The sequence below is a fragment of the Hippocampus zosterae genome, chromosome 2 (assembly GCF_025434085.1).
Source record: "Hippocampus zosterae strain Florida chromosome 2, ASM2543408v3, whole genome shotgun sequence".
NCBI lineage: Eukaryota > Metazoa > Chordata > Actinopteri > Syngnathiformes > Syngnathidae > Hippocampus > Hippocampus zosterae.
Window position 1 is genome coordinate 16,442,974 of NC_067452.1, and position 21,744 is coordinate 16,464,717.

A 21,744-nucleotide genomic window follows, 5' to 3' on the forward strand; every position below is an offset into this window, starting at 1 on the left:
TGGACTTCTTCAGTGTAAATATTTCATGTGCAACGTAGCTGACAAAGTGTACTGAAAGTAAAACATCCATCTATCCATTTTCCGAACCGCTTAATCCTCACTAGGGTCACGGGGGGTGCTGGAGCCTATCCCAGCCGTCTACAGGCAGTAGGCGGGGGACACCCTGAACCGGTTGTCAGCCAATCGCAGGACACACAGAGACAAACAACCAAGCGCGCTCACACTCACACCTAGGGACAATTTCCTGTGTTCAATCAGCCTGCCATGCATGTTTTTGGAACGTGGGAGGAAACCGGAGTACCCAGAGAAAACCCACGCAGGCCCGGGGAGAACATGCAAACTCCACACAGGGAGGCCGCAGCTGGAATTGAACCCGGTACATCCGCACCGTGAAGTCGACGTGCTAACCACTGGACTAAAGGGCCGCCCTGGAAGTAAAACAGTGAAGTGATTATATGGAGCTTTGAAAAAGCATCTGAAAGCTTTTGGTGAAAGGACATCCAGGGTTGCTGTTGAGTAGATCTTGTATACATCAATCTTGGTTTTACTTATTTCCATCATTATCAAACATGACTAAATGCCACTCATACATAAGCAACAAGTCTAAAAAATATCTGGTAAAATTGAAAACAGATGCTTTAAACACTGCCTGTGCTCTAAATCAAGAGGGGAAACGACAAGTAAAAGCAGGTAGCGTGAGATGCTAATGTCGCAGTGTACATCACAAACAGATGACCTCAAATGCATGACACAATCCACCGAAGATCAAGAAGTCATTTGTTCACAACAAATAAGTGAAATAAGCCTCATAGAAGCAACACGTTAGCCTAACCCTAAGTTAAAGTAACGCAGTATTTTCTTACCACCACCGTCCTTTGAGAGAAAGAAGCCAGTCTAAGAGTTCATCCTTTGATGCTGGCTGAAAAGAGGTCACGGGAGGTGTGCTGACGGCTTGCATTACATAATGATGTCACATATGAATGACAGTTTCAACTCCCCATAAATGTTTAGGGGTTGCTTTGTGGTCACTCTGTTAGGGTCAGAGTATCGCCACAGTGGAAGTGAAGAGCGGGATACAGGTCGGTGTATGAACTCACATTTACGACTCCTCACGTTTGACAACCAAACATGTGGATCAGTAAAGGGCCACTGTTGTCAGGTAGCCCCGTCTCAGGTTGCAGCCCTCCTACACCGCATCCACCAGGAACGTTTGTGCGTGCCATAGAAATTACATTTCTATGGCACGCAATTTGCAAAGAATGTCGCACTACGAAGCCATAAAACGGCAGCACCACAAATATGCAGACCACTTAAAACGATGGCACCACATCACCGACAAGTTTCCCGTCCCCTCCCCGCGCCTCCCCGTCCAGTTCCTCGTTGGACACCGGAGAAACTCTTGGCAAACCAGGTCAGGATCAGAAAAAAAATCACCTCTTATTTTGGGGGTCCCCTTGCATTGTGACCACGCAAGGAAAAACTATATATGGATGACTCTTTTGGACATTTCATTTTGACATTCAGTGAGAGTGGTCTGTGTACGCTACAATACACACAGCAGCTTTGAGGCTGTGACTGCCACATTGTTTCAATTGTATTTTTTTCTGTCCTATGGAGATGGATATTTCATATAAGACACTCAGTGAGTAGTCTGTTTGTGTTTACACTACAGCAACAGCTGTGAGTCTCAGGTGCCAAATTGTTTACATTTTCTTTGCACAAAACCCAATTGTGAAAGGGCTTAAAATAAGTTGTTTTACACGTTCTACTGTTTATAAGGAATAAAGTGGTCTACTTTTTGCAATACCATACTGAATTCCATCTTTTTTTAAACTTTTTTCTTTGCGTATTTGCATCATGTTTAATTGCACAATATCACAACAAATTGCACTGTATCGTATCGGATCATGTTGATTTGAACTAAATGTGTATCGCGTCGTATCACATCGTGAAGACGGTGAAACGTATCGCATCGTGTCGCCAGAAAATTCCATGTATCGTATAAGTATCGCATCGCTGGTAGTGCATCGAGATGTGTATCGAATCGTCCTCAGTGCTGAGATTCACATCCCTAGTGGCTATGATGTAACATGAGTGCAGAAGAACAAATCATACACTCAGGACTTTTGTCCCACAATCGGAATGATCAGAGACGCGCTGTAGCGTACAATTTAAAGGTGACATCCAGTATTTGAACTGTTTGTATAAAAATAGTGCCCGACTATCCATCAGCTGTGAAAATACACAAACAAGTAAATGTTCTGTGAGCTGTCCGTCTCCAAAACTGTTCAAATTCTTCTGAATTATGCCAGATTAGTGAAGTTCATTTGCATGTGAATACTGTTTCTGGCCCCATGATTTAGCAGCTACACTGGGCGAAGATTCGCCAATCACAAGCGGTGCTCGGAGTCCAGCCATTTGCCACATGAATAAATCAGGTACACAAATCTTGATCAGCAGCTTGGTGCTCAAGAGTTGCCACCACCAGTTAAAGTGCTATGGAAACTTACTTGGAAACTCACTTTTCTTTTCTTCACACTGAGCGAGGAGTACCTCTCACTTTGTGGCAATGCCCTTATGATGCCTTGGGTTTTCACGAAAAACGAAAGCCGCACTCCGTAGCGCACGGATGAAGTGTAAGCATCGGCTTATTATTTGTATGACATGAGACAACTCCCTCACCCACCAAAAAAAAAAGTGCTTTCAGCTTGTTACAAGTGAATGTGCGATACAATGATAAAATGTAATCCCTTATCCTTCGTGTATTTTAACCAAAATGTCAACAAAGAAGAAGAGCCCAGTTGCTTGTATATTCAATCTTTGCGAAATGTCAGAGACCTATAATTAAGACACCAGCAGGGGGTGAAAAAAAAGAAGAACCTTCCTTAATCTCACAGCGGGAGCACAAACACAAATCGTTGTTGACCACAAGTGCATTACAACTGGCAAAATGTTACTTTAACTGAGAGTAGTGTGCACAGGAAGAGTTTTGTACACTGCAAAGACAATAGTGAGTAAGTCTAATGTGAACGAGGACATTCAATCGAGCAAGATGCTATGGAAACGCACTGACTGACTTTGGGGTTCAAGAAGGATGTGGGGACTATTCCGGTTGAACACAACTAACGCCACAAGAGGCAAATTGCCTTGGAGGAAGGAGTTTATTGGCCTCAGGGCAAGGAGTTGCCATCAAATCCACATACCGGACCGAGTTATCACAGAACGTCAACATAGTTCAACCCATCACTGTCTCGCAAATCACGCATACAATCACACGCACGCATGCATGCGCACACACAGTCTCCATTCTGTACACACAAATGGTAAACACATAGGCAAGCTAAAAAAAACATTGTACTTCCACCTCTTTCCTTTTCCTCCTTATGAGCATCAACAAGGAGTGCATACTTTTATTTGCATTTCACATTTTTTGGATTGTGAACAGGATTACAGACACAAAAAAATTGGAAAATGTCCATAATAGTATTATCTAGCAGGCTAAAATGCTAGCTGCTCAAATTAAGTTGCACAGAGGCTTTTCAAGCCTTTTTATCTATAATGCCTATTTTTTGACAGAAATGCAAAGCTTAAGTTATAATTTACATTTGTTTGAAACTGCTCCACTTTTAAAAGTTTCTCGACACTAACATAGTTTGCTGCCATGCATAATGTGAAGTAAAGAAATTAAAACTGTTGATCATACAAAAAGGGAAAGCAAAAGGTTATTCGTTATTCAGTGAAATCTATGTAGTTTATTCAATTGCAGTACACAATTACTTTATAGAATTTTTATTAGGATACTCGAATACTTAAATAATTGACAGCTGCATGTTTCATGTTACACTTGATAATTGTTTTTTTTCTTTTTAAACACATACCTGTACGTAGTTAGCATTTATCCACATTCATCAATGAAGATGGTGCATTGTGAACTTGACATAAAATTCAACTAATCAACGCAGGTCCATATTTGATTTTACAATGGACAGATGGGCATTTCATAGATGATGTTAAAAAAATGAATTTGTAAAGTAGTCTTTGACTCTCGTTTTTAAGTTTATTATGAAATTGATCATTTTATTGATAAACCAATTGCACTTTGGGTTCTTTACTCAGTGCACATTAAATTCCTGAATTCCAAATGCAGCGGGAAAATCAGTCTGGCAGACAAAAGAGGAGACTGTTTGTTTGTGTGTATACCTGTATGTGAGGGAGGTGGTATTTCAGGGAGAAGAAAGGACTGGATAAAAAGTGTTGAGGGGGACAGGAAGGGATTGACATTGGACAGTAGAGTTAGAAATTGGGGAGCTGGAAGAAGAGAGGGAGAGAACAAGGGGCTTTCGAAGAGGGGTGGGAAAATGTGTGTGTGGATAAGAACAAGAGAGAGATCAAGAGGGGAGGGGGCACAGACAAAAGAGGGCTGGGGGGATTTTGTCTAATAAAATATGTGCTAGTGTTGAATGTGTGAATGAAAGCAGCAGCTATAGCTAAATGCGTGTGCCAACAATGGCAGATACTGTAAAGTTGCTTCGGAGAGGAGAGGGAGCTGCAACAAAATGAGAAAGAGCTAAAAACAACAACGATATTGCCCATGTTCACTTCATTCTGAACTTCTTATGGAGTATTTAAAGATATGTGTCGTTTTTTCAATATACTGTTCGCAACACTGATGCCTAGTCTCGCTGCTGCTTGTCCACAATCACATTTGTATATGTCATTTTTATTATTCACTTACAGTCGCTGTGGCTCAGTCTCATTGCTTGGTGATGTAAATGTGTGCATAGATTGTACAATTGTAGCGTGCTGCTACACTTGTGTGCCACAAATCATGAATGTTCGTATTATTATGGGACAAATGAAGGCTTATTCCATTCTGGTGAATATTAAAGGTGAAGTTTACACATCCTCTTTGTCAAATGGAAGGATTACATCATATGACAAATGCAGACCAAAATAAATCTTTTCAAAACTCTTTCTACATTGTCACCTATCATCTGTACCACTCAATTGAAAAATAATTTATTCGAATAATAACTTTTAATTGGGAAGGAAAGTTAAAAAAAAACTATACTTGACTATATATTAGTTTTTATGAGCAGGAAAAAAAGCAAGCAAACATAAGATAAGAAGCATATACAAAAACAATAATTTAGAAAAGACAATGTTAGGTTACTCATTCAGCAATATGTTTTCAACGGACTTCTTAAATGACCTTGTTGAGAGTTTAACCAAGTGAGGAAATGAATTCCATATTCTGGAACCCCTAAATGTTATTTCAAATTGTGATGAGGTAGTCCATAATTGGGGGCGACTTGATTTGATTCCTCCAAGTGTGTTTTTTTTTTGGTGCTATTTTTGTTGTGGCTATTTACAAAGAGTAACGGCTCAGGCCTACCCTGGACTGGTCCCCTAAATTACTGGGCACGTACAGTAAAGGAGAAGAAATCCATCAATCAACACCATCACTGAGTGGGAACTGAACCCATGCAGTCTACATATTTGTTCAGCTATCTTGCCATGACAACATTTCGGACTGAAGAGCTACTTTTCAAGCGACCAACCTCCCGCGATCGACCCGTTACTGCACATGCACAAATATCTACACACGCATAAGCATGTATACATGCATGCCATGATGAGCAACGTCCATAATGGCCCTTAACATGAACGAAACTGAAAAACAGATACTAGAGTTTCTGAGTCTGTGAGAAGGAAATCACTGCCTACCTTTGGCAAGGGACGCACTTTTACAGCGTGTTAAATGCAGAAACTATCGTACGCATGTGTACGGTTTAAAAATGCTTCTCCTGGAGCTGCAGATTCCCATTCTGTGCCAGTAGTGGCATTGGTGAATTATACATGAAACCGACTTTGAATGACAACAGTAATAATAAAAAAATATATCTGACCGCAACCTTCAATTGCAGACGGCTGACTGCTAACAACTTCCAATGATGCAGATCATGCGCCACCCTAGGTTAAAGGTGACCTGCCTTTTCATTTTATTTTTTAAATACTTTATTTTTGAATATTAAACTGAGAGTATGCTTAAAGTGCAGTGTGCACGAACACAAAAATATACAATATTAATACCACGCAGCAGCACGTGATTAACTGGTTAGCACGTACGCCTCGCAGTGCAGAGTTGCAGGGTTCAATTCCGGCTCCAGCTTTCCTGTGTGGGGTTTGCATGTCTTCCCCTGTCTTTGTGGGTTTTCTCCGGATACTCCGGTTTCCTCGTACATTCCAAAAACATGCGTGTCAGGTTAATGGAAGACTCTAAATTGTCCCCAAGTGTGATTGTGAGTGTGAATAGTTTATATGTGTCCTGTGATTGGGTGGTGACCAGTTCAGGGCATACCCTGCCTACTGCCCGAAGACAGCTGGGATAGGCTCGAGCATGCTCGCGACACTTGTGAGGATAAGCAGATTAGAAAATGGATAGATGGGTAACAACACGCACACAGACACACAAATCCCCCCTCCCACGCACACACACACACACACACACACACACACACAAATTTCCCCATGCATCCCTCGCAATCGACTTGGGACCAGACCGGGGGCGGGCGGTCAATCGCGATGGACATATTGGGCACCCCTGCACTACACTGTTAGTACCTTGATTATAATAGACTGCTGACCTTGTTTCTTTTTATTCCAAATGTAGGCCACAACCATTGAACTTGAGTAAGTAATTGTGTGTTGCCGGGCAATGTCATACTTTGCCAACATTGAGTGATGGTAAGTAGTCGTAATCGTTGGAGTGACATCGAAAGAGTCATTATTGAAAAAGATTATCCTGAATGAGTAAGTGATGCAAGCTAATCCAAACTAATGCAACTCCATTTCTCCAGCATTATTAGTGTAGCACTTGAATGTATGCGACACTTCTCCCACACTCAGCATTATTTCTACAGAGCAAGACAGAAGCTCAGTGACGTAGGGAGAAAGTGCAAGAGGCACCGGAGCTCACATTGACCTGGAGCGAAAAAAGGGCTGCTTCTAAACCATGAGTTGGGTCATTCCTGCAGCTCAGTGGATGAGTGAGTGACTTGAGCACATGTTGCATTGTCAACCTAAGGAACACATGTTAAAATCTCCTGAAAACATCAAGTCAATTCAAACACACTAATTGTTCTCTTTGAATTACCAAACCCAAGGTCGGAAACACAAGGACTTTTGTCCAATCCAGGTCAGGCACAGGAGAGTAGTGTGTACGTAGCACACATTGTGTGGATAGACACAAACAACCATGTGTTATCTAAGCCCGTTTTTTTTCCCCCCTGGTCTTTCATTGCCATCGGCAAGCAGAACAATCCTGGAAAAGAGTGCAGGTGAGAAAGGGAGAACGTCTCGTTAATGAGACTGTTGAATGGAAATTACATGCTATTTACTTGTCAAATTAGACTTTTTTTTCTTATGCGCCTGGCTTTATGGATGACTGAGCCGGCTGAGATCAGAGTTGACTGGAGTGGCTCAGCAGCCGTCTGCCTTTTTTAGTCAAGTGAGCACCCATTCGCCCTTGCCGTGGACGTCAGATGCAATACTTAGGCATCAGTACAGGAAAGAAAAATAAGGAAAGCAAATGTGTATTTTGGAAACATCCCTCCAAATCAAATGCAATGAAAGTAAATTATTTATAATCTGCAGCATGCAGACCACAGGTCACCGATGTGGTTTCTCTGCAGGGCCTAGGTCATCCCCAAGGGCCAAATGAGTAACCCAGCCTGTTCTAAAAATATCTCACTAGTGATGGGACATTGTGATTTCTGACAAATACAGTAATATTCCCTTCCCTTTGCTTTCGGGACACCTTGAAAATATAAACACTTGCAAAGAATTACAGAAATAGTGTTACCTATTGATAGTTATCTGTCAAGAATTCGTTCTTTGAGATATCATTAACAAGGTCAGTGTCACGTAGATTAATTATGAATAGATAGGAGTCCGTGATCGATTAATCGGCCATCCGATTAAATCGACCGATTATAGCCCTTCAAACATTGGCCAAAATCATCGACCTGATGTAATGCTTACGTGAGCAATGTGAAGATGTTGCACAAGGAAAATGCAGTGCATTCTGTGAAACAAAAACTAAGTAATTTTTTTTTACCATATATTTACTGTTGACCCCCGGATCAGAATAGCCAGTGATTCTTAGAGCTGATATTCATTTTTAGTAAAATGGAAAATATTTGCGTCGGTTTAAAAAAACAAAACAAAAAACAAAAAAAATGTCAAGTCTTGACTTTGGTGAAATGTCTTTAAGCATGTTTTTAAACAACTTGTAATTTGGAAAATGTTGACTTTTTTTTCCATCTTCAACAACCAACTTTTTTATTTTTTTAATACCCGGTAATTCTACCCGAAAAGTTTAGGGAGCACACGAGGTCATCAGCATCAGTTAAATTAAAAATTGAATGGGAAAATAACTATTTACAGTTCTCTATATAAGTAAAATTTTCCAAGATTTCAAAATAACTAAAATGTTTCACTTGTTATCTTTGTTTTAATTTCAAATAAAAGCAAAAGGTGCCCAGAGTCAACAGTATCTGTTATTTATTAAGTTACCTGAAACTTTAAACAATCCCCTTGAGACAATACGTTTTTAAATTGATGTCTTGCCTGCCATCAGATTTTTTTTTAAATAGGCTGATGTTGATATTCGAAAATGCGCTGATATTGAGTCCGGACAATAATCAGTTTGTCCTTACTGACAATAACATTAAGTTAAAGGTAATTTGAGCAAATTTGTTAATTTGATGCATGTATCAAACTGGTTTCCTTTTCAATTAATCAGTCACAAAGTAACTCAGTTTCAAAAGGGTTGGTGACCCCTGATGAAGACACGGGGATGCCTGAAATGCTTCTGCTGCTGCTGGCCTAACTGACTGACTTCGCAGGTCAGGCTACTGTCGGCATCAATGTTCAAAATCAACCCAAATATACAATAATAAGTTGGTGCTACATTTCACGCACAGTCAAACAGAAGACGCTTGACTTTAAACAACGCAATACTGCTGTATAAGTCAATCATGGTTTACAGCCATTCGAAGGCAGATGTGGTCATACGCCTCAATTGGAGGGGGAGAACATTCCGACATCATCTCAACACAAATCAAATGAATAAACTTCACTTATTTACTCACCCGAATGCAACATCGTGTCTGTCAGGGCCGGCAGTGGATTTCTTCCAAGAAAAAAAAGACAGCCAGCCAATTCAGCACAAATAGACGCGAGGTATTCCTAAGTAGAAACGTTACATCCCGACGTGGACACATCAAAAAATATTTGAAAAAACACGTTGAGAAAAGTACTGTAAAAAAGACAAATCCGGCTGTTGTATATTTTCACAACGGGGTTTGAAGAATGCAAAATGCCCCAGAGTAGCCGCCGACCCTCGCTGACAGCCTCGGTGTCTGTGCAGCTCCGCGGCCGGCGAGGGGCGGTGCTTCGGTTCTCCTCGAAACGCAGGTACTCCGGTTGTGTGCCGCCAATGCTCGGCTTTTTCTAAGTCCCTCACTCGATGCCCGCCGCCGCCGCCGCCGCCTGACGACTGTCCCCGTCCGCTGCTCGCGAGCGGCCATGCACGACTTGGCTCGTAGGCCAATCAATCATGTTGTAGACGGCACATGATGACATTCTTATTCTTTACAAGTCCACTGCAAGGGGCCTGGACGGACGAGGCGGCTTCTCATGACAAGGTGGTTTCTCATGTCAACTCAACTGAGCGTTGCTGCTGTTGCTCGCCGGCGAACACTTGCCACAGGGATCCTCCTCCTCCTCCTCATCATCATCATCACCTTCATCATCGCCACCACCATCATCTTCATCAGCCAAGCGCCACTTGCTTGTGACCAATCATCGAGCGCACGGCGTCCATGTGATCACATTTCAGTCCTCCAGTCAATCGTGCCTGTACTCGTCAGATATTTTAATTCAAGCGCAAGGGCAAATAAAGAACTGCATAAAATACATACCGTTAACAAAACCTTTCTGCAACGGCAGTAGAAAGCTAATCGGTATGTTTACTTGTTGTTCCATTGTTCCTGAAGAAACGGTGAGTTTAGAACAGGTTGTACAGTATTTGCAAACATTCCCGATGGTGCGTGATACTGACATGGCAGTTTAATGAAACAACGTCCACATTGCGCACACACGAGCCGATGATATTCTCCCCACATAAACAGGGACGGTTCCAGGATCCTCTACCCCCAGACCCAGGGCGAGAGGGGAGCTTGCCCACGCAACAAAGGCGGAGGGGGGGGGGGGCATGGCTGAGAAAGTAAACCATAAATACGAATATATCAGTACAATGTCAAATAAATGGCAGGAGTGGCTTACCTGGGGCTACGCAGTTTATGATGGGGCAATAGCGCCCATGGGCTCTGGTAGAGTGCCACCTCTGCATAGAAACAAATTATTTTATATATTTGTCAACCCACACTTGATTATCCAAAACGGAATGCCTTTCGTAGTAATATTTTTTTTGTATTTTAAAACATTGACAGGAAAGACGAAGCGTCGCTACTCGTATGTGAATGCACAATAACACGTTAGATCGTTGCATCTGTGCAAGATCACTATGTCCGTTCGGAAAAGAAATGCCTGAAGCATTGTGAACCGAATAACCCTCATGGCTGACACTTGCACTTTTGTCGCCCTCTGGTGGATATCTGGAGCAACTTGACCACGATTCTCCCCCTTGTCAGCCTAAAAACACAGACACACACGCACAAAATATCTTCCAAGTACCAGCATCACGACCGACATTAAAATTCCGCATTAGCCCTATGTGTGTACATAATAAATGTTTAAATACATTTCATTATATATAACATATATTTTCATCCATTTTCACCAGGATCGAGCGTGGGTGCTGGAGCCTATCCCAGCTGCGTTCGGGCAGTAGACGGCGAACACCCTGAATCGGTTGCCCGGTAATCGCAGGTCACATATAGACGAACAACCATTGATGCTCACACTCACACCTCGGGATCATTTAGAGTGTTCCATTTATCTGCCGTGCATGTTTTCGGAAAGTGGGAGAAAACCCGCGCAGGCACGGGGAGAACATGCGACAGATGGAGGCCAGAGCCGGAATCGAAGACTGCACCTCTATACTGTGATGTCGCCGCACCACTGGGTCACCGGGAACCATAGATATTTCCATTCATTTGAATTTGTAACGTTTTGTTCTATGTCATGTTTTTAATCTTTTTTGTCGTTAAATCTAAAAACTCTGGATGAGAAAAATGATTTTATTTTAAAATAATTTTTGCCACACACACAAAGCTTTGTATAAAATATTCACCACTCGAAAGCAACACAATCAGGGATGGCAAATGGCTAGTGATGAAAAAAGCAGAAAGGGGCGTGGCCTGGACGGGCGACCAATCACAACAAGTAAGACATCATACACGTCCAATCGCAGTGCTGTTTACAATCGCATACCTGTCAACTCATACGGTTTAGCCATAGTTCATACGGATTTTGTGGTGAATCTCACGTATATGGCTGTATCGCACAAATCATACGGATTCTGAAAATTTCAGGGTTTTTTTTCACCAACTCCAAACCATTTGGAAAAAAGTAGCGCAGGAATACAACTGAACACAGTAATGCCACTAAGTAGAATGATGATTAGACATTAACCAGACATTGTATTATGGAGATCTACAATAAATTTAAAATTTCGTGGGGTTTTTTTCTGCCGTTATTTTGACATATAAAATGCTTTGGTATGTTATAAGGATTTTTTCTCATTATAATGATTTTTTGGTAGTTTATACAGGTTTGCGCTCCGAAAAGTTGACAGGTATGCAATTGGAAGATGGAAAGACTGATCGGGAGAGCTCGTGAAAACTCGACGATAAGTTACCTGACCCCCCCTAAAATGTTCTCACCGGATTTAGACGATTCACAAAAATTTATTATTTTAATGAAACGGCGGATTTTCGCGGAAAATCGCCATTCCTGCATAATTCATAATTCTATTTGAATGCATTCAAATAGTTCCACCACATCAAAAATTGAGGGAGAAAAAAAACACATACGCAAATTCCAACAAACTAGCACTCAGTGGACAAATATTAACCAGCATTGGATATTGTTAAAAACTTGAGCCATTTAAAATTGAACATTGATGGCAAAGCTTCTGTTTGGCCTTTCAATAAATAGAGCCTAGTGCGCAGTGTCAAACCCAAGGCCCGGGGCCCAGATCGGGCCCGCCGCATCATTTTATGTGGCCCGCAAAAGCAAATGTCAGCTTCCACGATGCTTGATAAAATCTCTACCAATATTTAAAATTCTCCTATGTGATAAATAAGACTCGTTGTAAGCATTTTCTTGTCGCCAAAACCCTCATTACAGAAACTTAAACAATAGTTGGATAAACCGTTATTATTGACTTTATAAAATTTGGTTTCAGTCATAATGGCCCTCCAAAGGAACCGGTAACTAAAGCGTGGCCCATGACAAAAATGAGTTTGACACCACTGGCACAGTGAAACAAGTAACGGAAATGTCTAGCACTGTCGGTAAACACCGGGTAGGCTTGTGCATCAGGTTTGAAGGCAACAAACGTCTCTTACTATTATAAATACAATTTCACAGAAATATTTGTCACAGAATGAAAAGAGATATTTTTACTTGAATATAAAACACAGTGTTTACATTTAAACTACAAACGTTTACCCTTCAGGAAAATGCTAAAAAGTGTTTTGTGAACTTGAGAATACGGTACAACTTTCTGGAGTGGATTCAGTTTTTTGGCAGGGAGGAGAAGTATCACTTTCTTTTCAAGGAAGACCGACTCCAGCTCCTTTGTTAGTCGAACTTCACCTCTCAAGTTTCCCTTTTACAACTTTGCCCACGCACATTGCTTCCGCAAATCTTTCACAAGCACTCCCCACATTTACTACTTTCAAGATCACATCCCGCGACCACGATCTCTGTGTGTGACTTAAACAGGGTGCACATTCAGTTGCTCCTTGGCTTCAATCAGTCAAGTGGTTGGTTGTAATTGAAACGTTTACTGCAAAGGACTGAATTAAACTTCCACAGCAGGCCGTAAGGGAATACAGCCATCCATCTCCAGTGACTCTGGCCATCCTTCGTATTTGTTGCTGCTCTTACTGTTCTTCATCCGCTAATGGGAACGACAAAACAAAAGGATCTGATGTCGGCAACATGGAAAGATGAGCTTCTTACTGTCAATGCAGCGAGTGCTTGCATACACAGTGCTGATGGTATGTATGAAATGGTTGTTTTTGTGACGAATGAAATAAGTGCAACTACTAAAAATACATCAATTTAAATGCTCATTAAGGACATTGTCCACGAATGAACAAACTTGTAATTTACATCTAACCTAGGTATAATTTCAGGACCACTCTTTGTTTACTGGCTATTTTTTTATTTTCTTCAATATTTTGCTGTGTATTTAGAAAGCACCTTGGGATCACTGCGAGTCACATCCACAGGTAATAATGCAACATCATGAAGTGAAAAGGCCATTACATTATCTACAGTGTGTGGCTGTATGTATGTGAGTGTCTGACACCAGTAGTAACACAGTTTGAAAGTGTACCTGTTCAAATGGACTCTTGTTGTCGATGCCCTTGGCACCAACAAACACCCAGCTGTCCCGAAAAGCTAATTCCTTGACGGCAGTGCTCCCGAGCTCCTCAAACAGACGCCGAGACTCTGCATTCAACCTGGCAATGAAAAAGGTTGGGGGAAAGCTATTTGATTGAGATTGGCATGTAGAATGGCTGTGGTGAGATGCAGGATGAAACAGGAATTGGATTATGAATGTTGCTCATGAGTGGTGATGGACAGTTTGTCTTTTATATTTATTATGTCTATCCATTATCCTCTCAACTAATATAGATTAATGCAATGAAGAACGCAGAAAAATGAATGCAGACTCAAAACGGACACTTGGGGTACTCCACAGTGTACTACAAAAGAGGGTGACATAAAATTAGACAGTGTAAGATTCCACTAATGCAAGTATAAACATTACTTTGTAGCTGGATCATCAAAGGAGGCTACAAACACCAGTGTTCCCTCGTGGAGCGGTCGCAGATATTTCAATAGGTCAGAAACATCTGAAGACAAACATCACACAAGCTATTAATTGGTCTTCCAGAGCCATTTGCACCTGATAAGACGTTTATAGTGGCACCTTGAAGATGGAACACCCCAAAAGCTAAACAGTTTGGACTTCAACCCAAATTTGCAATAAAATATACCGTAAATTTAAAGAGGGAGTGTTTCAGGATCATGATAGCCACATATGATCGCCAGTAGTTAGGTGGATGACTTTCTACTTCCTGACGCTCCTAGCGGGACAAAGCAAGCCTCACATATTCACGATATACAGGTCACATATATTGTGTTTTATACCATTCCTCAATCACATTTATCATTTCATATGTACCTTTGGGTGAAATAGCAAAGTTTGTGGTCAAAATGTATATAAGTGGTAAATACCGCAGTTTTTATTTATTTTTTAAATCATATTAACAGATTAATATAAGATGTGATCACTTCTGATTATGCGTGTATCATAATTGATGTTGCCTGTATAAATAATGAACGTTCTATGGCAGTGATAATTTGACAGTTTGAGCACTGCGAGTCCCAGGGATTCGCTGATCAGAAAAGTATGACTCCCGTTATGCATTTAGGGAGTCCCAAATTTCGAATTCTGAAATGGTCTACTTATTCAATTGCATATGATAATAACACAAACAACAATATACATTGATAATAGGTTTATTTCTTATAATAAATGCTGCAAAATTTTAAATAATTCCGATATACAAGATTTGCTGAGAAATAGGTTCTTATTTCATCCCATGGTTCAGTCTACGTGTTCATAAATTCTCTTCTCTTTAATCTGCTTCCAATTATAGATCTTTCACTCAGTCAACTTATTATCGCAAAAAACTATCCAACTTTAGCTGCTTCCTCTGTGATATCTCTGCAATAAACTTTCGCAACACTTGTTTTAACATTACACAACTTGGCAATCCGATCTCGCCAATCTCGTCTCGCGAGAACGGAAACCTCGTCACGCAAGATTACTTAACGCGAGATCAAAACAACAATGGTGGTGATTGTCAAACTGCGATCGTTGCTGGGAAAAAAATATGTAGCGTAGTTTTTTTTTGGGGAGGCGGGGGTTTGACTGAGAAATTTCCTTGCATCCCAAAAACGCACATTATTTGGAACTGTGTGTCCCGCTGGAGAATTATGTGTCTCTGACGCGGGACACAGAGGTAACGAGATGGCTGCTATGGTGCAGAGTTTAGTCTTTGATTGTCATCATGGAACTGAGTGTAGTGGAACTTTTCACTGTATACCTAAAAATGTCTTTTTTTTATTACCTCCTGCCCACATGTCAAAGGTCTTTGTTTCCAAAGGTTCGCCCGTCACCCCTGAAATTAATACAAAAAGTGTGTGAAAATGACTGCCAGGTGCGCAACATAGAAAACACTTGATTCATCGTACCATTCACCAAAGCAATGTTTAATCCTCTGCCAACGTTGTTTTTCACGCTGCTTAATAACCTGTGAGTAAGTGAGACAGTTAGGTTAAAGCAAAATACTTGCTTTACTCAAGCCTTTCCAACCGAGGCAAAAAAATACAATCATGGAAAAAAATATCACCGTGGAGGACATAAAAATACTTGAGTGTGATCCAAAGGAGCATGGGACAGGCGAAAAGAGTGTATATGCTCTCAGCACCCCAAAAGAGACAGCAGAGAAGGAGATCAGGGGGATAGTGTGAAGCAAATTGCATCCAAGTGAGATAACATGCAATACAAAGGAAGCCATAAGCAGAAAATCTCACATCTTATCCTCCAGACAGATTTTGGGCCCAATGACATTGGCAGCTCCTGATACCAGACGGAAAGCCAGATGTTTGGGGGGGCATGCTGCTGAAAGGCCGCATTTATACTTTCGTGGTCGAACTTCAGCTTAAAAAAAAGGAGGCAAAAAGATCACAATGTTACTTGCCGGGGAGGAGATGGGAATTCTGACCCACCCTGAAGACGATGACATCATCCTGCGAGTGTTTGCATTACAAACATAAGGTCCCCCAAGAGGGAGGCTTCTTTTGTTAAAAACAACTGCTTTAGATACACTTGATCACAACATTTTCCTTCGCTGCTTGCAATACACCACTTGCACTTTTGTTAAAATAATCAGTTGTGTTACATTTTGCTTTTAAAGAATCATCACCACGTATGAATGAAGAAGTACACATGGTATGACAAAAAAGTTCGAGGATCCACCAGACAGAAAAAAAAGGTTGGGAACCTGCTCTACACGTTCCCTGGGCAATATCATTAGCAAACATCGGATATCCGACTACTGTTATGCTGATGACACAGACAAAGAAGATAAGCCCCACTTCTGTTGCTGTCCTGCCGACATCCACACTGACCACTTGCCTGGTGGAGACATACTATAGAGTAAGTGTGTTCAAGTGCTCCAATCCTCGAGAGCCTGATTGGGATGTCTCCCTTCTCCAACACACCTGATTCAAATGATCAGCTCATTGGCAAGCTTCGCAGAAGCCTTAAAGATCCTGATCATCTGAATCAGGTGTGCTGGAGAAAGAGGTATAAAAAAGGCTGGATCGGGACGCTTAAGGACTTTACTTGGGTACCACTGTTGTAGATGGCTGATTGAAACTAAGGCTCTGTTCAAAATGCAGAGTGTGATACCATATTCAGATTTTTTTTGTTAAATCTGATTTTCTTTAGGTGCTCGATCACATCCCTAGAACAAACGTGACTTTGACAAAAAGCGCAGACTGGGCTTTTAATATGACGTACTGTATGTGTCGGATGTGTGCAGATGAGCGTGCAGACAGCATCCATTTATATCCACATGCAAAAGAGGCCCAAGTCTGATTTGAGAAAAAAAAATCTGAATTGTACACTGCATGAAAATATCAGCATTTGGGCAAAAAAAATCATAACTGAGCTCGAGACTGAACAAAGCCTAGCCTTCCTTCAGTTGAACTGTTTCAAAACAGAAGCCATCCATCGCCATCTGGCATTAAAAAGGCCCTCAACTCACCTCTGCCACCCACATCAAACACCTCCGCAAGACATTCTACTTCCTCACAAGCCTGCCAGTCCCCAGAAACAAGGTCCACACAGACCATGTGTGATCGGGTCTTCTTTTCTGCAGCTCCCAAGCTGCAGCGAACACTCACTCACCACCTGAGGGGCCCACAGACTACAAAGGTGCAAAAAGACCTAAAAACTGTCCTTTGACAAAAGAAGTAGGCTAAATGTCGTTTTGGGTTTCTGATCATTTGAAAATCGTATCCAATTTTATCTATTCATTTATCTTTTAAATTTCTTCTCTGCAGCAATTTGAGATCAACGAATGTAAAGTTCAATCCAAATAGGTTTTTATGATTTTTAAACATAGAAACTAGTGCCACATCCATACCGTGGGTTGGTTCCTGACTTGCACCTGAGAGAGAGACAGAGAGACAGAGAGACAGAGAGACACAGAGACACAGAGAGAGAGAGAGAGAGAGAGAGAGAGAGAGAGAGAGAGAGAGAGAGAGAGAGAGAGAGAGAAAATCACATGAGAAGGAGCACAGTTCCATTATTCTGTCTACACAACACTGGAAACTATTTGGTAGTGATGGGCAAAATGACATGGGACTTCAAAGCTTGTGTCAAGTAAAAGTGGGTGTCGAAAATGAGGTCTCGTATAAAGGCGTGTGTCAGTGACATTGTCACGTGACCAGGAGAAACAGGCGTCTCGTTTGGGGTGTGCGTATTGAGTGGAAAATGTGACATAACCAGGTAAAACGTGTGGTTACATTCGCTAATGACGTGTCACAGGGTTTTAATCTGGCGAGTCGAGGTGTTCAGAGAGAGAGAGGGAGTCACTGACTTTGTTCAGAGAGATTGTGAGGAGTATTGTTTTGCGAGTTATTAATCTTGAGTTGGTTATTAAATTCAGTTATTTTGTCAGTTGGGTAGTTATCCAATCATTTGTAGACCCAGAGAGAGAAAGTTTATGTAGAGTCAGTCATACAGCGAATACAGATATCGATAAATAGTTGAAATTCAGTCATTCAGTTTAGTCGCAGTGTAGTGTGTACAGAGCATCATGATTAGTTTTGTCAAACAATCAAACTATGTGGCCTGCAAAAGCAAATCAAAGATGTCAACTTTCATGATGCTTACTAAAATCTCGACCAACATTTAAAACTCTCCTTTGTAATAAAAAAGAGTGACTGTAAGCATTTTCACGTCACAAAATCCCTCATTGAGGTAACTTAAACAATAGGTGAATAAGATAAGAAAACCTTGATTTGTCTCACAATGGGGAAATTACCAATTTACAGCAGCAAAATTATGAAAGGGAGAAAGTAGAAGACAAAATGTATATAAATAAATTGTAACTAAAATCTGGCCCGCGACAAAAATTAGTTTGACACCACTGCTATACAGGCTATTTGGAATGAAGCGACATTACAAGCTTTCATTTAAAAATACAAACTGCAATACTGCTCACCGTGCAGCAGAGGTTCTTAAAGAACTAATATGAATAATAATCTAGTGATGAACCATTGGCAGAACCATGAGATACAATAGTCTCGTTGATTCATAAGGCTTCAATTTGCCCATCCCTACTATTACCGGTAGGTATATTTTAAGAATGTGCGAGTTGAGTTGAGTGTGTGTGTCTGTGTAGGCGCGCACCAAATGTTGCGTTTGAAAGGAATGCTGGCATATCTTTTAGACGCCGATGCCACTTCGTTTGGCTCACGAATGTGTAAACCTTGAATCTTTATGTTATCAGGCATAAACTTCACCGCATCATCACGGCTATAAGAAAAATTGTGCCTTCACAAAAATGATGATGCTGTCAGAGATGAATTTACAAATGTGGTTATTACGATGGTAGGAGTTAGTAGAGGTAGGTGCATTTCATCATCCCAAGAAGGGTTTCTAATGTTGCCTCCTTACATGATATTAACATAACGATGGAGTGAAGTTCTGACAAAATTTTGATTTATTAATCTCACACTGGATATAACATGCTTTAGTTTTCAAGATAATGTTTCAACCCAAAGTGGCGATATTCGCAATAGATAAAACGATAACCAAATGTCACGATAAGACATTATCATGATACGAGCCTCATGATATGATAAATATCACGATAATTTAGGGAGGGTGGCGATATTAAAAATGATACTGTATAAAAACTCAATATTGTTGGGGGGGGGGGGGGCTCAGGATTTTTCAGGATTTACTATTGTGTTTTACTACATAATAGCAGTGGGCAGCACAGTGGTTGAATACTTAGCACGTCGGCACCACAGTGCAGAAGTGCGGGGTCAATTTCGGTTGCGTCCTTTTTGTGTGGAGTTTGCATGTTCTCCCCGTGCCTGTGTGGGGTTGACTGTGTGGGTTTGACTGTGTGGGTTTTCTCCGAGTACTCCGGTTTCCTCCCACATTCCAAAAACATGGATGGCAGGTTAATAGAACACTCGAAAATTGTCCTTATGCGTGAGTGTGACCACGAATGATTGTTTGTCTATGTATGCCCTGCCAGTGGCTCGCAATCAGTTCAGGGTGCACCCCGCCTACTGTCTGAGGACAGCAACCCTTGTGAGGATAGGCAGATTAGAAATTAGCTCAATGAATGGATGGATGGATGGATGGATGGATGAATAACAGCAGTGACAAAAAATAGACTCGACCAGTCATTCTATTAATATGTGTTCCTATTGGCTGTAGGCATAAAGTCTCTGTAGTTCACAATGCAGTGTTTAGCTGAAGCGGGCAAAAAGTAATGTTTTTGACAGAGATGGGCTGCTTTTAATAACGTAGCATGACGATGATGATATTGTGGCCATGTCATAGTTACATCCCTAATAGTGACCTGATAAACTGTTATTCATTTCCCGTTTCTGAGCGACTTACTGCAAAATGCAACAATGGGTATTACGACATCCCTTACTATTGAGGAAATGATGCAGAAAAGCAGCGCTTTCTTCTCCAAACATTGTGCTTGCCAGCAGCCATATGAGTCCAACCAAGAGCAGCACAGCCACAGCTCGCATGGGGCCTGTGAAGACAAATGGAACATATCACTCAGGACACGCAAAATTTAGGATGGGACTCGGCTAAAAGTGGTGAAAAATCAAAACCTACCTGTTAATCGCATGATTACCTCTCTCGTGGAGCTGGGCTAGGATAGAAAAAAAAGGAGATAAATAGTTTGCGTGTGCGCGCGCGTGCATGCGTGCACAAAGACGAATTTTTACACACGTCTGTCCAATAATACTCAACAAAAAGGCATTAATTTATGGGGTTTTTCAGTACATGTGTTTGTACAGTATTCAGTCTGCCTCTGTGCCACACCGACTTCGCACACAACACATTTTATCGTAAAGGGACAGTGTGTAAGTGCTTTTCGTTCAAGCCACATGGCCACTCGAACAAGCACAGTAAAAAAAAAGGAAGGGAAGTCTCTGGAAGTCTTGGCTCGCGATATGGTTCGAAGTCAAACACAGAAATTAAAATACAAATTTGTTGCCGTGGTTACAAATAGAATAGAGGCATTCATCAGTGTTATATGTATATTAGGGTAAGTCAAGTCAACAGTATTTATAGAGCACTTTCAAACAGCCATCGCTGCATACAAAGTGCTGTACATGGAGCAATTTAACATGCACAATAAACAGTAAGACAAATCGGTAAGAAAGGCGGTAGAAAGCACCAAACAGTAAAACCAAGAAGAAATCTAAGTCATGCTGAGTCGAACGCCAAAGAATACAAGTGAGTTTTGAGGAGGGTTTTGAAAATGGGCAGCGAGGAGGCTTGCCGAATGTTCAGTGGGAGGTCATTCCAGAGAGAGGGACCAGCAACAGAAAAGGCTCGATCCCCTCTGAGCCTCCGTTTAGTTCTTGGTACTTCTAATAATGTCTGGTCCACAGACCTGAGGTGCCGGGCAGGTGTGTAGGGGCGGATGAGCTCAGAGAGGTAAGGTAAGGGTAGTTGCAAAGCAACTTCCAGTGCCATTTAAACAGCCGCTTGCATAACAAAGGTCACATTTTAATACATAAACATTTTGACTGTTGTTGCATCATTCAATTAAAAAATAAAAGCTTAAGACAAACGAATGATGCAACATTTTCCCAAAAAGAAGAGATCATTGCCAAGGTAATTTAGTGCCGTATTTTGTGCTTTTGTTTTCATTTTAATCATAATGTTCTTAATAAGGTGCAATGAACGACACTTGGAACATGTACTTCGGTGTGTATTTTCATCTATTATGAAAAATAAATTAACATGCAAAAAAGTTGGTCGCGACTTTGGTACCAGTTTTCGATTGAAACTTCAAATATTTCAGACACAAGGCAACCAATACATTGTTTGTAGAAGATTATTGTCACTTCTGTGTACCTGCCGTGTTCACACTTCAGTCAAATATCGCGTTCTTTGTTGCCGTCGCTTAGCTTCAGTGAGGGAAAAAGAAGAGTCGTTGTCCGAGACGCTGAACTACTTTTTTCGCATTTTCCTCATGGGGTCTTTCATCTACGGTAGCGGCTCTTGAGAAGACATGCAACTCACACAAACATACAACCGTGTTCCTTGGTGTTTGTCATGTACGAGCGCTGGGAAACGCAGCCGTGAAAAGAAATGATGTCGGTTGTCTTCCGGTAATATCGGCT

General features: G+C 41.2%; 2 protein-coding genes across 21 annotated transcripts in view; both read right to left on the bottom strand.

Annotated features, from left to right (window-relative positions):
- The window catches only part of si:dkey-151g10.3 (serine/threonine-protein kinase WNK3), a 62,225-nt gene extending 51,996 nt beyond the window's left edge, over nucleotides 1-10,229 (bottom strand). For 14 of the 19 annotated variants that reach the window (XM_052058418.1, XM_052058417.1, XM_052058416.1 and 11 more), the window contains exon 1: nucleotides 9,156-10,229. The gene's annotated coding sequence lies outside the window, so the exon portion shown is untranslated. The remainder of the gene's footprint in view (nucleotides 1-9,155) is intronic. The other 5 variants (XM_052058401.1, XM_052058399.1, XM_052058400.1 and 2 more) reach the window with 2 other exon arrangements.
- A 1,024-nt stretch (nucleotides 10,230-11,253) lies between these two features.
- Nucleotides 11,254-21,744, bottom strand: fam3a (FAM3 metabolism regulating signaling molecule A). Of its 2 annotated transcripts, none has more exons than XM_052058453.1 (10): nucleotides 21,476-21,744; nucleotides 20,222-20,258; nucleotides 20,028-20,135; nucleotides 17,490-17,513; nucleotides 15,871-15,997; nucleotides 15,529-15,587; nucleotides 15,405-15,455; nucleotides 14,036-14,120; nucleotides 13,598-13,724; nucleotides 11,254-13,156 (listed from the first exon to the last, which is right to left on the bottom strand). In XM_052058453.1, the coding sequence occupies exons 2-10, from the start codon at nucleotides 20,232-20,234 to the stop codon at nucleotides 13,058-13,060; spliced, it is 693 nt and encodes a 230-aa protein (XP_051914413.1). In that variant the 5' UTR covers nucleotides 20,235-20,258; nucleotides 21,476-21,744; the 3' UTR covers nucleotides 11,254-13,057. The 2 variants fall into 2 exon arrangements, with proteins under 2 accessions (XP_051914413.1, XP_051914414.1); XM_052058454.1 differs by lacking the exon at nucleotides 21,476-21,744 and adding an exon at nucleotides 20,393-20,474.